This window comes from Herpailurus yagouaroundi, unplaced genomic scaffold (assembly GCF_014898765.1).
Source record: "Herpailurus yagouaroundi ecotype Mexico unplaced genomic scaffold, PumYag 208, whole genome shotgun sequence".
Lineage (NCBI taxonomy): Eukaryota > Metazoa > Chordata > Mammalia > Carnivora > Felidae > Herpailurus > Herpailurus yagouaroundi.
In genome coordinates, this window is record NW_024412439.1 from 9,849,330 (window position 1) to 9,863,800 (window position 14,471).

The window sequence follows — 14,471 nt, forward strand, 5'->3', positions numbered from 1 at the left end:
GAGCCTGTTTCCGATTCTGTGTCTCCCTCTCTCTCTGCCCCTCCCCCGTTCATGCTCTGTCTCTCTCTGTCCCAAAAATAAATAAACGTTGAAAAAAAAATTTTTTTTAAATCAGTGTTCTTATTTCAGGGGCACCTGGGTGGCTCAGTCGGGTGAGTGGCCGGCATTGGCTCAGGTCATGATCTCATGGTTTGTGAGTTCGAGCCCCATGTCAGGCTCTTGGCTGTCGGTGCAGAACCTGCTTTGGATCCTCTGTCTCTCTCTTGCTCTCTGCTGCTCCCCTGCTCGCTCTGTCTCTCTCTCTCTCAAAATTAAACATTTTGAAAAATAAATAAAATGATCGAATGATGTATAAGGCCTTTTTTTTTTTAATTTCTAGTTTCTCTCCCTTTAATTTTTTTTAATGTTTATTTATTTTTGAGAGAGAGAGAGAGAGAGAGAGAGAGAGAGAGAACGAGTGGGGGAGGGGCAAAGAGAGAGAGGGAGACGCGGAATCCAAAGCAGGCTCCACACACTGGGAGATTGTGACCTGAGCTGAAGTCAGACGCTTAACTGACTGAGCCACCCAGGCGCCCCTCTCCCTTTTCTCCTCTGCCAACCCCACCCTTCCTACCGCCAGCGAAACCTGCCAGGTCCCAGCCCACCTTCCTGACAAACTCGGCTCCTTTCACGCTAGTTCATCCCACCTCCTAGCTGTTCTGCCTGTTTCTATTCCCGGCGCATTCTCCACATGGGAAGTTAGCGTACTTGGAATAAAGTCCAACCTCGTTCCTCAACAAGGTCATCTACCGATTTTCAACCCTGCCTACCTGTCTTAGGATCACCTGGAGGGGCTTACAAAGAAAACAAAAAACGCTCACACATCAGCCTAGCAAATTCAGGTTGAAGTGCCCTCGGTGGAGACCCAGACATCCATCTGTTTTACGAGTCTGAGTTGAGGGGTGCCTGGGTGACTCAGTCGGTTAAGCATCCAACTCTCAATTTCGGTGCAGGAGATGACCTCACGTTTTCATGGGTTCCAGCCCCATGTTGGGCTCTGCACTGACCCTGTGTGGAGACTGCTTGGGATTCTCTCTCTCTCTCTCTCTCTCTCTCTCTCTCTCTCTCTCTTCCCCTGCCCCAGCTCCTGCTCTCACTGCCTCTTTCATAATAAATAAACTAAAAAATTACCAAAAGCCCGAGTTGAAAACGACTCCAAGCTCATCTCCCAACTGCCCTCCCCCTTCCATCAGTCATTAATTGATTGATGGCCTCCTGGCGGTTCCTTGGGCATTACCCAGTTTGTTTCCACCTCCAGGCCTTTGCCCTTGCTCTGGCCTCTGTCTAGAATGCCACCCCGCAGCCTCCTTTGAGTAACGGGAACAATCTGTGTCACGACCTTGGGTCAGTGACGTCTGCTTTTCCAAGAGGCACCCTCTCCTTATTCATGAAAATTCCACCTGTTCCCGCGAGAGCCACCCCCTTATCCAAATGATGGGAGAATAGGGCAAGTCTAGATCCCGCATTACGCTACATTCCACCCCTCAGCCCACTCGACAAACACCCTACTTGACAAACCCTACAAAGAACACAAGGGCCTGTGTCCGGGGGGTGTCCTGGGGGGCGACAGCTGTCCTAGTTGATGTTGTTTTAAGTAAAGCTATCCTTACGCTGACTCCAGCTGATCTTGGAACGTTTGTTCTCTTTGGGCACTTGCTGATCGATCACCTTGCCTTTCCACTGAACAGACGACGACAGAAAAATGACAAGCCACCCCCCTCTTCTTTTGGCGGGGGAGGATCTGGTGTCTTCCTGGTCTGCATTTCTGTGGGTGGTGCGGGCACTGGCAAGACCAATAAGAAGTGATCCGCTCCCTTCACCGTGGGGGGAGCTCTATGGAGGAACGAACTTTCGCTTCTGGCCAGCACCCCTGAGTTCTAGTTCTTTCTCCACTGTTTTTTAGTCATGTGACCTTGGCCGTGTTGTTCAATCTTTATGAGCATTTAAGATGGAAATAACAATCCTACCTTGCTGATAACAGTCTGTTCTCAAGCGCAGTTGTAACTAGATTTAAAAATCTAGTCTCGAGTGCACGGGTGGCTCAGTCAGTTAAGCATCGGGCTCTTGGTTTCGGTTGGGGTCACGATCTTGTGGTTTGTGGGTTCGAGCCCTGCATGGGGCTCTGTGCTGACCGTGTGGAGCCTGCTTGGGATTCTCTCTCTATCTATCCCTCTCTGCCTCTTCCCTGCTGGCTCTCTCAAATTCCCACACACTGGCTGCATCCCAAGGAAGTGGCTTTCTGTTTGGAATAGGTTGAAGAGAAAGGCCACGTTTCCTCAGGGTCCTTGTACCTTAGCGAGCTCTACAGAGTTCCAAACCCTGTCTGGTCTTATCTGTGGCATCACACTTTCTACCCAGATTTATATATTATGCGCCTCAGCTGATCACGTGAATGGATGAGACTAGTAGTTGGGAAAGCTGTATGAGTGTCACACGCTGTCTCCTAATGATGTGGCTTGAAACAGAACTGGGTGGTATTGATCCGACTGACCAACTGACCTCTAATACCACGAAACTAGTTCCTGAGATAACCGGATGTGTGGCAGACATTCTGTGCCCACGGGGACAGCTGAGGTCGACACAGATTGGCAGTAATCTGTCCCGAAGCACAGAGTGAGAAGTTTCTCGGGGCTACGTGGGTAGGGAATCGGCTGGTTGGGATCTGGAGGGACTATCAATGGACACCCAGAAAGACTGTCAACCCCCAAAGCAGCAGCCCGTGATACATACCCACAGAGAACGTCACAGAGAAAACTGAGGTAAAATCCGGGAATCCGATCAGATGCAGAGAATGTGGATACAGAATAATGTACAAGAAAAGGACTAAAAAATTGGTTATTTTTGAGGCTCGATGAAATATAAAATTCAGAGGGTTATGTTGGTTTGTATTTGGATCTGCTGTTAATGTTGCATAACTTTCGATTAGTGTGTTTATGAGTACGACTACATACACGTGATTTCATTTTATTTTATTACTTTTTACATGGTTTCATTTTAAAATTAAAAAAAAAAAAAAAGATTGACAGAGGGGTGCCTGGGTGGCTCAGTTAAGCATCCGACTTTGGCTCAGGTCATGATCAAACAGTTCATGAGTTCAAGCCCCGCGGGTTTCTGTGCTGATGCCTGGAGCTTGCCTTGGATTCTGTGTCCCCCTCTCTCTCTGTTCCTCCCTCTCTCACACTCTGTTTCTCTCTCTCTCTCAAAAATAAATAAACATTAAAAAATTAAAAAATAAAAAATCTTTTAAAAAAGATTAACAGAGAGCGATAGAACATAAAGATGGAAAGAACCAGGGTCCTCGGTGGTTTTGTGGAGTTACTCAATTTACCGACCCTGGAGTCCTCGGCCACCTTCCCGTTATATATATATATCTTTGGCTGATTTGCTTGTAAGATCAAGGGCTATTAACAATTTGTCATACACTTGGCCGATATTTTTTTCCCTCTCTGCAATTCGTCTTTTAATGTAGTTTATTGGGTGGTTTTCTATCTTGGAATTTTCTAGTATTATATTGTCAAGTCTTGTCATCTGTTTCCTTTATGGTATCTGACTGTTGGTCTTACTTTAAAAAGCCTTCACTGGGGGTGCCTGGGAGGTGCACTCGGTTGAGCATCAGATTCTTGATCTTGGCTGGGGTCATGATCTTACAGTTCGTGAGTTCAAGCCCTGCTTGAACTCGGTGCTGATGGTGTGGAGCCTGCTTGGGATTCTCTCTCTCTCCCTCTCTCTCTGCCCCTCCCCTGCTCGTTTTCTCACTCTCTATCAAAATAAATGAATAAACTGAAAAAAAAATGGACATGAGCTGGATTTGGCCCATGGGCCATACCTCGCTGGCCCCTAGTGTACATCCTGTGGGTGCTTCCCCACGGCCCCTGCCCTCTCCCCCATTGTGTTAGCGGCTAGGTTTGGAGGCAACTGACCTGCCCTCCTAGCTCTAGGTGGAGCATAACTGTTTTAACCTAAAAAGTTGATTCCTGTCATCTTGCTACAGTGATTGCTTCTGGATACTCAGCCCTAAGTCAGTCACACCCCGGCCAGTGTGACTAAATTGATATCTGAACCAGTTCAGGCCAATGAGTTGCAAAGGGAGATTAACTGGGGCTTTGGGGAAAGATGCATCCTTCTTCTTGTGGGAGGCCTACTGGACGCTGTTCCTTTTTCCCCTTCTGGAAGATGTGGGAGCCTGTCATTCAGGGTCCCTGGTTGCATGAAACAAAAAATAATTTGGTGCAATTGAAGCACAAATGGACTTTATTATGAGGGTCCTGGGTAGTTTACAAACTCTATAGGAGCACTAGGAATCTCTAGAAGGAAGAGGCTTGGAGTCTGAACAGCCAGGGAAAATCCCACTGCTGTAGACCACAGTGGAGCCGGAGCCATGTGCCAGGGAAGCGGAGACAGGGGTGGCTTGACATCTCAGCCTCTGTAGCAGGAGGAGGGCTCTGCCTGATGAGGTGGGAGAGTCCTTAAACACTGAGATTCAGATCTTGGGAGACCAAAAAGGTTGACAAATGACCCCTGTTATGGACTGAAGGTGTTTGTCCATCCAAAATTCATGTGTTGAGGTGCCATCCCCCCAATGTGATGGTATTTGGAGGCGGGGCCTTTGGAGGTAACTAGGGTTTCGATGAGGTCATAAGGGCGGAGTCCTTATGATAGGATTAGTGCCTTATAAGAAGTTGAGAACTAGCTCTCTTTGCGGTGTGAGATGCCTGGAGAAGACAGGGAGAGGGAACCAAATCAGCTGGCATCCTGGACTTCCCAGACTCTAGAAGTGTCAGACATAATGTTTGTTGTATAAGACACCTGGTTTATGGCATTTTGTTATAGGAGCCCAAAGAGACTAGTACAACCTCTGAAGAATGACAAACAACATAGCCATGTTGCCACCATGAAGAAGCGAACTTGGAATAAAGCTGCCCCCAGAGACTGAAACCAGGTCCTCTGTGACATCTTTAGCCCATTGGATTCAGGCTTCTCTGATGCACACTCTGTCTTGAGACCATTATTGCACGACGCAGCACAGTCCCCTTCTTTTAATGTTGTTGTTGGTTCAATTTGCATTTTTTTCTATCACTTGCTGAATAAAGAACCCCTGCTCGGGGAGGGGTTCATTATTGAGGGGGGGGGGGGGGGGGGGGGGGGGTGGGGGTGGCGGTAACAGTCCCAGAGAGGGGGAAGAAGCTTAGAGTAGACCATTGGGCTGATGGTTTATTAATCAGGCCTCTGGGTGCAATTGACAGAAACACATCTTGAATGTGTTCAAGTCACAAAGGGGAAATTAATGGTTTGGGGTCATTTACTGAATACATCTTTATGAAGCACCTACCATATGCTGGGCACCGTGCTAAGCACTGAGGATACAGATCAACACAGACAAAATAACCTTACCCTCACAGAGCTGACATGAGCAAATAAACACAGAGTGTGTTAGATGGCAATAAGGGCTATACACAAAAGGAAGGGAAGGGAAATAGGGAGTTGCTGGGGAAGTTTTAAACAGGTGGTCAGGGAGTTATTTGAATAAGGGTGGTATTTGAATAAGGAAGGAGGTTGAAATTTTCCAAGAAAGGAAGGAAGGAAGGAAGGAAGGAAGGAAGGAAGGAAGGAAGGAAGGAAAAAATGAAAAGGAAAGGAAAATAAATCCCCAAGGCAGTGTCAGAGCAACAGTGAGGAAGTCAGCATTTTGGCTCCGGCAAGACCAGCGGAGGGAAGAGAAGGAAGAGTTGGGATCAGAATGGTATCAGGGCTCCGATCTTCATGCTGAGCCATTCATTTATTAAATATTTTACCTCGTGGCAAAATCACACACCATCCTCCAAGCAGAGAGATGCTCATACGTGGAGGGAGCCGGAGACAGCTAACAGTGTCAGAAGCACAGGAAAGCCCGTAAGCCTGCTTCGTTGTCCATCGGGAGTCGCTCTGGCCAGTTCCTGTGCCAGGTCTGTGAGCCGAGGATGATGCAACGGACCATCCGAGTTCTGCTGAGGATTCTGGTTTCATCCCTCCTGATGGACCAAGCGTGATTCAATCCCGATGGTCCAAGCAGGACAGACTCTTTTCGTCCCCCACAAACTCTCTAAGGGGTCGCATCTCTGGTGCCCACTCGGTGGGTCAGCTAAGCAACAAATGTGGGCGTGACAGTTGTGGGTGGAAAGAGTCTGAGCCGGGCCCCGGAGGACTCGCGTATTTTGGAACCTTGATCTTTAAGATTTGCCCCGCCTCCTCTCGAAGGGGCGGAGCGACGAGGGCAGCTGTCACCGCCTTCGCACCACCCGGCCGGCTCTCACGTGGGTTGGGCCGCTCAGTAACAGCTCTTCTTCCGGGACTTCCTGGTCATGGCGACCAATCAGAGTGCTCTTCCTGTCCTGACCATTGTCAGCCGGCTGCCAATCGCGCGCCTCTACCAACGCCCCTTAAAGGCGCCGCCGACGCCGCCTGAGCCGGGGCTGATCAGTTTCTCGGTTCCTGCCCCCAACTGCGGCATGGAGTCGTCCCAGGGGCGGCCTGGGCCCGAGGCGGACCTCCCGGCTGTAGGGGAGCAGCAAGCCTTGATCTTCGGCGGCGGGCCGGGCCGAACCCCCTCTGAGCTGCCCTCAGGCCTCCCGGCGTCTGGACAGGAAGAGGCCGAGAACGTTGAGGGCGCGAGCCGCCACCCCGGGGCGTCCCCGAAGACTTCCAGCCGCGGCGCCGTCCACCGGGCCGAGCGGGAGGCTCGGGACGACGAGCCCGGCCGCGGAGGGACGCGGTCCGGGCCGGGTAGCCGCCGGGGGGCGCCGGGCCCTGAGCCCGACCCCCACGGGTCCTCCCGGCTGAAGGACCCGGAGCCACCGGAGGACGAGCTTGCATCCGAGAGCGGCTGCCGTCGAGGGAGCCCGGGAGGCAGCGGGATGGAGGTGGAGCCGCAGGAGGAAGACGAGGAGGCGGCGGCGGCGGCTGGCAGGGCTGGCCGCTCGTTCTCCAGCCGCCTTCAGGACAGCCGCAGCCTGGACGGGCTGAGCGGGGCGTGCGGCGGTACCGGGTCCGCAGGGGGTGCCGAGCCCGGCGCGGGCGGCGGGCGCCGCGCCACCATCTCCAGCCCCCTGGAGCTCGAAGGCACCGTGAGCCGCCATGGCGACCTCACCCACTTCGTCGCCAACAACCTGCAGCTCAAGATTCGTCTGAGCGGCGCCCCTCAGCCCCCGCCCCCTGCCCCTGCGCGGCCCTGCGCGGCGCCCGCACCGACTCCCGCCATCCCTCCCATCGACCCCGACGTGCTGCGGGACCTGGAGCGGCTGAGTCGGGAGCTGGGCGGCAGGGTGGACCGTCTGCTGCGCGGGCTGGGTGGCGCGGTGCAGGAGCTGACAGCGCTGAGCGTGGGCTGCATCCAGACCTACCGCGACGCCGTGGACTCCCTAGGCGAAGCCGTGGACATGAGCATCAAGGGCATGTACACCCTGCTGGCCCGCTGTGAGGAGCTGGAGCGGGCGCTGCAGCCAGTTCAGGGGCTGGCGCGCCAAGTCCGGGATATCCGACGCACCCTGGAGGTGTTGGAGGCCCTGTGCAAGTGACCGGGAGGGCAGGACAGGGCTGGCCAAGCCGGGGCCCAGCAGGATCCTAAGGACTCAAGGAGCCCTGGTGGGAACTGCCCGCCGAGGGGAGGCCTATATACTGGAGGCTCTTCCAGATGCATTTAGCAGGCCTGCGACCACTCGCTGGGCCTTATTCAGGTGTATGTGGGGAAGTTCTGAAGCCTTCCCTGGTGGGAGGGGATGATGCTCTGCTTCTATTAAGTTGGCCATCTGTAGCTACCTTGTTCTCAACTCTCTTCTCCAGCTAGAGCACCGTCTCTGGGAACCCAGGGCTTTAGGTCTCGGCTTGGGAGACGTGACTGCCATATGTGGTCCAGAAAGGAGAACAGAGGAGGCCCCAGCCCCCACTGTGGCCACCCTGATTCCCGTGGTCACATCTCAGGTGCCAGGGGCTGTGGGAGGTTGAGTGGTCCTTGGCCACACACCATGGAGACAAGGATGCACACCCCCTGCTTCTGCCCTCTGGCTCCCTACCATCCCACCTCCCCAGCCAGACCCGGGGTGGAGCTAGACGGAATGCATTGCATGGTAGAGGGGGGTGAGGTGGGAGGGGTCTCGCTGCTCTCAGGGTTCAGGCAGAATTGTTGCTGGTTTTGAAGCCCACCTATTGTGGAGTGTTCTAATCAGCTTTGGCTTTCTGAGTTTTTGTGGAATTAAAGTCCTGCTGCTAAGGCTCAGGTGTGTTTGTGTGGGCTCACAGGGGTGATAAGCTGAAGGAACGGGGATGAGGGTCGGTGTTTTTCACGGAGCTCTCCTGGCAGATGCTGGGAGAGGGACGGGGGTCCCAGGCTACCTGGGCAAGGGTATGGCTCCTGCTCTTAGGCAGCCCTGCCATCTGAGATGTGCAAGACACAGACATGGGCTCAAAGATCCATTAAAGCAGAAACACAAGCAGGGTGCCCCACTATCTGTCAGGGTCCTCTTAAATCTTGAAGCGGGACCTTAGGTCTGTAGGGAAGGGGTCCTCTTAGATCTTGAAGCGGACAGGCAAGGACTGGGTGACCTCTTGGCTGGGAAGACTGGAAACACCTGTTACCTCCATTCCTGACCCCGTTTCCCACATGCTGCTGCTCAGTGTCCTATTTGCCCCAACCTCTCCAAGCCTTCTGTTCACAGTTCATATAGTAAGATCCCGGAGCCCCCAGGTTATGGGCAGGAGAGTTACAAATAGAGATATAAGAAAAAACTCCAGTTTTATGAAACTCCTCCTCCCCCGCCCCCAAGGCAATAGCATCTTGGATTGAATCTCATTACGTTTCTATTTTGGGTGTGAAAAGTTCTGGGATTCAAAACGTTGCTCTGCAAACCTTCCCCGGTAACAAGAAATTACCACTACGAAGTTTTACGGAGAGGGGAGGAAAGGAAAAGAAAGGAACCGCTTCTGGCCCGTACGGGGATCGAACCCGCGACCTTGGCGTTATTAGCACCACGCTCTAACCAACTGAGCTAACCGGCCAGCTGATGCTAGCGCCTCAAACTGGAGCCATGTAGAATTCATATTGTTGGTCCGTCCTGCCTGTAGGAAAATTTGAAAATGGGTAGGATCATTTGGGGAGACGTGAAAACGATATTAACAGAATCACCAGACACTTCGGGAAAGCGACAGCAAGGCGCCGTACGGGTGACGGGTAAATGCAGATGCCACTCCCTGCTCGGCTGCAGGTCGGGATGTGCGTAGGGAGCCCGCGATGGACGGCGCGCACCTAGTGGTGTCCGCGATCCCAACCAGAAACGTCAGAGGCGGAAAGCGCCGCCCGAAGCCTCCCGGTGGATTCCCGGGCAGACGGTGGTGGACCTGGGAGGGTGGGAAGTGGGGGGTGGAATTGCACAGGCAGGATTTCCTGAGACACCTTGCAAAAGCAGTAGGCTACGGAGGCACCGCTGGGATTCGAACCCAGGATCTCCTGTTTACTAGACAGGCGCTTTAACCAACTAAGCCACGGCGCCCACCGCCCGGTACCTGGCACCTTCTTTCCTTGGCCAGGTCAGCTCCACGGCAGGTGCGCGACAGGTTCGTGGCAGGTGCCTAGACGCCCCTTGGCACCAACCTCTGGCTGTTCTGTTAAACGGAGTAGAAGGGACGAAAACCAAGGCTGAGGACAAACGAACAAGCCGCAGGGGTGACGTGGAAATTGAGTCGGGGCGGGTAGGAGGTAACAAGAGAAATTCTTGAGATTACAAAACTGAACCCCGGCTGCGACAGCCTCACGCCGACGAGGATGGGATTCGAACCCACGCGTGCAGAGCACAATGGATTAGCAGTCCATCGCCTTAACCACTCGGCCACCTCGTCTGCGAAGTGGTGGCTTCCGCTCTTCTCTCTGGGGCCTGAACTCGTCCTCCCGCGCGCGGGGCCCACCCACGTGGCCGAGGGAGCGCGCGCCCGGGGAACCGGCGCAGCCCCGCGAGCACGGCTCACAGGGCGACCGCCAGCCGAACGACCTTCTCTCCCGCGCGCCGAACCGAGGGCCCCGCCGCGCGCGCCCGTCCGCCGGAGCCCGGCCACGCGCCCAGGCTCTGGGTCCCCGGATCTGCGCGCACGAGCCCGCGAGATCTGGGCTCCCCCGACGGGGCGGCTCGGGACTGGGCGCCAGGAGCCCTCCTCTCCCGGCCCCCACGAGGTGCCGCTTCAGCCTGGGCGCTGGGGCTCCGGGGTAGTGAGTCACGACGGGGAGGCGAATAAATAAAAGTGATGGAAGCCTCGGCGAAAAGGAGCTGACCCCGACGTGATTTGAACACGCAACCTTCTGATCTGGAGTCAGACGCGCTACCGTTGCGCCACGAGGTCGGCCGGCCAAGGAGGTGGACAGGTCTCCCCATGGCCACTTGGCGGCTGGCCGGGGACCCGGCGATTGGGGACTAAGAGCGGGGACCCCCCCCCCCCCCCGAGCTTCTAAACTGCGGTGGCGTTGATGCCTGCGCCGTCCCGGCGCCAGCTTCGTGCGACCTGCGGGGACCCGGCGCGCCCGGCAGGGCAGCGGTCGTCCTGCGGGCGAGCAGGTGGCCGCGAGCTGTCACCGGGGAACCCCACCCCCCTTCCCCCGCCCGCCCACAGCCCAGCGGAGACGGACGTGCGAAGAATCCCGTAGAAAGCCGGACGCCTGGCGGAGCGTGAGGGAGCGCTGCCGGAGCCCCGGCACCTGGTGGGTGAGACGAACTCCTGCAAGCCTGCGTCTCTTCCTGGGTGCACCTTACCGTCGTCTGCGGGGCCTTCCGGCGCGGCCCCAGCCCCCAGGCTCGGAGGTCTGATTTAAAAGTCCAGAGCAGAGCCCCAGCTTCCGTAATTGTGTCACTTGTTACAGTGTTGGGGAATAATTTACATGCAGTGAAACACGCAGATCAGAAGTGTGTGTTCTGATCAGTTTTAGTAAATTCAACCCACAAACCATTTAAGATGTAGGATGTAGGACATTTCCTCCACCCCCAGAAAGTTCTTCCCCGCTCCCTTCCCAGGGGCAACCACTGTTCTGATTTCCATCACCATAAACATCAGTATGTTTTAGAGCTCTCCAGGTGAGAAAGAGCTGGGAACTTCTAGAGAGGGGTACCGGAAGCTAGCAGAGCCCCCCCCCCGCCCCCGTTTGCCTCTTGACGGAGGAGAGGGGTTCAACAGGCCAACATGGCGAAAGAGGTCATGCTGTGTCTCACTCTCTCCTTTCCAAGTCAAATGTCTGCACATTGGGCACAGTGGCTCTTCTGAAAGTCACAGGGACCACAGTGATGTCAAAGCCCATGGACGTTTCTAGGGCCTGGCTTTGACTCAAGGCAACATCTTCTTTTAAGAGCCTTCTTCTCCTTTGGTTGTCATGACATTCCTCTCCTGCCTTTCCCCATCCCCACCCCCAGTCTCTTTTTCTGTCCTTTTAATTCCGAGTTCTGTCTCCTCTCCTCACACTACACGCTTTCTCTAAAGTCAGCCATCTGTGTGCTGAGGGCTCCTGGAACCTGCTCCCACCTCTGGGTTCAGATGGCCAGCCCCTGCCGGGCACCTTCACTGGACCCTGTCATCCCTCCTTCCCAGTCCTTCAGGGCTCACCGCCAGTGTCTTATCCCGTCTCTTCCCTCTCCCTCCTTCTCATTTCCAGTCACCAAGTCCTGTCCATTCCTTTTCCTCCAGAACTCTCCTGCCAGCCCTCACTCTTCCACTTCCACTGCCCCCCCCCTTCCTCTTTTGCCGGATTATTGTAACAGACTCCTCTCTGATGTCTCTGCCTCCAGAATAGCCAAAGAGTTTTTGCAAAACTTGATTTGCATTTCTAAAATGCAAACTTGATCCCATCACTCTGTGGCTTACAGTCAGTGCCCCAGCACCTTTGAGATTAAGTCCTAACTTATGGGCTGGGCCCCCAAGGCTGCACACTTCTTAAGAGGGCCCTGGGAGGATGTTGCCAGTGTTTCACGTATAGGCTTTGCCACTTCCTAGTTGTGTAATTTGGGCTGGTTATTGAACCTCCTTGAGCCTCAATGTCTCCATATGGAAAATAGTAAAGATTGTAATGGATCACTATTAGTTCATTTGCTAAGATAAAGTGCTTAGGGCCTGACTGGTCATGATCGCTCAGTTACTACGACTGCTATTATTAATGTCTGGTCCTTGCGTGATTCCTCAGCCACTGCCTCCTCACCTCCCATGTGACAACCATGCTGACTCATTTACAGATGCTTACATGCACTTCGGTCCCAACTCTCTCTGCTGATCTTTCTTTACCTAGTTGACCCTTACATACCCCCCCCCGCCCCCCGCCAACACTCAATTCAGAAGCTCCCGCCTCCCTACTCCCCCACTCCAATCTGGAGGAAGAGGCCTTTGATGTGTCTCCTCCAAGATAACTTAAAACACTACTTTTTAAAAAATGTTTATTTATTTTGAGAGAGAGAGGAGGTGTGAGTGTGTGTGTGTGTGTGTGTGTGTGTGTGTGTGTGTGATCAGGGGAGGAGCAGAGAGAGAAGGAGAGAGAGAATCCCACGTAGGCTCCACACTCAGCCTGGAGCCTGATGCAGGGCTTTAGCCGGGGATCATGGCCTGAGCCAAAATCGAGTTGGACGCCTGACCAACTGAGCCACCCAGGCGCCCTAAAACACTATTTGTAATTGTTTCCTTGATTGTTTGCCTCACCACATCCTAAGTTACTCAAGAGAAGGAAGTATGTATTCCTGGCACCCCATACAATTCCTGGAGTAGAGTGTGTATTCAATAAGCATTTGTGAAATTAACGAGGAATCGCTTTGGCAGAAGCACCAGAGTAGGGGAGAGCCTGCTTTGTAGAGGAAGGAGACGTGTCTGAGTAGCTGAAGGACATGGGGTGAAGTGGAAATTTTTGCTAGAAAGGGAAGTAGGCTCAGTGAATATGGTCCTGGGGAACGTGGACTTGATCTCTAGGTTCAGAAAGGTCCTGCAGCAGGTGTGAGGTATTATCAGTCCAGCGTCACCATCCAGGGTACTCTCTGACATTTAAGTCTCCGTGTATCCCACCAGTTTCCAAACTTTAGAAATCAACAGATGATTCTGTCCGGATCTGCCTTTTTCAATATGGTAGCCACCAGAGTGGCTGTTCAATATGGGGCCATTCAAATTAAGTTGAAGGACACCTCGGTGGCTCAGTCACTTAAGCATCTGACTCTTGATTTCAGCTCAGGTCATGATCTCATGGTTCGTGGGTTCAAGCCCGGAGTTGGGCTCCATGATGACTGCAGGGAGCCTGCTTGGGATTCTCTCTCTCCCTCTCTCTGCCCCTCCCCTGCTCATGCTAGAGCATGCTCTCTCTCTCTCTCTCTCTCTCTCTCTCTCTCTCTCTCAAAATAAATAAATAAATAAATAAACATTTAAAAAAAGAAATTAAGTAGAAATTTAAAAATTCAGTTCCGTAGCCCCACTAGCCAAGTGTTCAGTAGCCGGCTACCACGTTGGACAGAGACAATACGAAATATTTCCATTATCATAGAAAGTTCTGCTGGACAGCACTGATCCAGAGGCTGAAAGCTGGTGGCTTGAGGCTTGTGTACTCGTGTCATTTTTTTTCCCCCTTCTCATTTTTTTTTTTTTCACTTTTAAGTTGGATGCTCACATTTATAACTGGAGTAAGAAACTGGATTTCTGGCCTCTCTTAAAACAACAACAAAACCCCCAGGAATCTGGCAACACTGGACCTTTATTTCCTTCCTCAAAACAATTGAGCAAAGCCGAGTAGCTGCTGCCTCACAAAAGCCACAATAGATGTTAAATCTGTCCGTTCGCGATGATCCTAAAAGCAATGAATTGGTCACTCTTGGCGGGTATGCTCGATCTAAGGACCAGTTTACAGGAAACGCAGGACACAGAGGAACATGCGAAATGAGAAGACCAGAACACTGCCCCCACATGGCCCAGTGCCTTCGGCAGAGAAATTGCAAGAAAAGGAAACAAGGAGGAGTGGGGAGGGAGGAGGAAGAATCTAAGATTAAAAAAAAAAAAAAAAAGACGAAAGAGACACATGAACCAAGTGCAGCGTGTGGACTCCATCATCTATACATGGGTATTGCCAGTGGATATTGGGCAATGTCAGCTATTCGGTGATGTCTGGGATTTGCTTCGAAATAACCTAGTGGGGCCGAGAGGGAGAGAGAAGTCCAGCTGAAACAAGTTTGGCCACGTGGTGGTATTTTTGAAGTAGAATGGTAGGCTTCAAACGGGGTTCGTCATACTATTTTATTTGTACATACGTTTGAGTCTTTCCATGATAACCCCTCCCCCCCCGGCCCCCAAGCTCTTTTCTGACCAGATCAAATCAAATGTTAGGATGTGTGGGTTCCAGCCCTGGAGCCAGTGGACCGCCACCAGTGAAGGACACGCCATGTCATCAGCAGTACCTCCTACGGCCACAG

General features: G+C 53.1%; 1 protein-coding gene, 4 non-coding genes and 1 pseudogene across 5 annotated transcripts; 2 read left to right on the top strand and 4 right to left on the bottom strand.

Moving 5' to 3' along the window:
• The first annotated feature begins 2,192 nt into the window (after positions 1 to 2,192).
• LOC121015949 (DNA-directed RNA polymerases I, II, and III subunit RPABC4-like) lies at positions 2,193 to 3,471 on the top strand (annotated as a pseudogene).
• A 2,950-nt stretch (positions 3,472 to 6,421) lies between these two features.
• Positions 6,422 to 8,284, top strand: BORCS6 (BLOC-1 related complex subunit 6). Its single transcript, XM_040453290.1, has one exon. The coding sequence runs from the start codon at positions 6,525 to 6,527 to the stop codon at positions 7,587 to 7,589; it is 1,065 nt and encodes a 354-aa protein (XP_040309224.1). The 5' UTR covers positions 6,422 to 6,524; the 3' UTR covers positions 7,590 to 8,284.
• A 708-nt stretch (positions 8,285 to 8,992) lies between these two features.
• On the bottom strand, positions 8,993 to 9,066 carry TRNAI-AAU (transfer RNA isoleucine (anticodon AAU)). Its single transcript has one exon. It is a non-coding gene; the product is annotated as a tRNA-Ile (tRNA).
• A 417-nt stretch (positions 9,067 to 9,483) lies between these two features.
• Positions 9,484 to 9,557, bottom strand: TRNAT-AGU (transfer RNA threonine (anticodon AGU)). The gene has a single exon. It is a non-coding gene; the product is annotated as a tRNA-Thr (tRNA).
• Positions 9,558 to 9,821: 264 nt separating this feature from the next.
• Positions 9,822 to 9,903, bottom strand: TRNAS-GCU (transfer RNA serine (anticodon GCU)). Its single transcript has one exon. It is a non-coding gene; the product is annotated as a tRNA-Ser (tRNA).
• Positions 9,904 to 10,326: 423 nt separating this feature from the next.
• TRNAW-CCA (transfer RNA tryptophan (anticodon CCA)) lies at positions 10,327 to 10,398 on the bottom strand. Its single transcript has one exon. It is a non-coding gene; the product is annotated as a tRNA-Trp (tRNA).
• Positions 10,399 to 14,471: the final 4,073 nt, after the last annotated feature.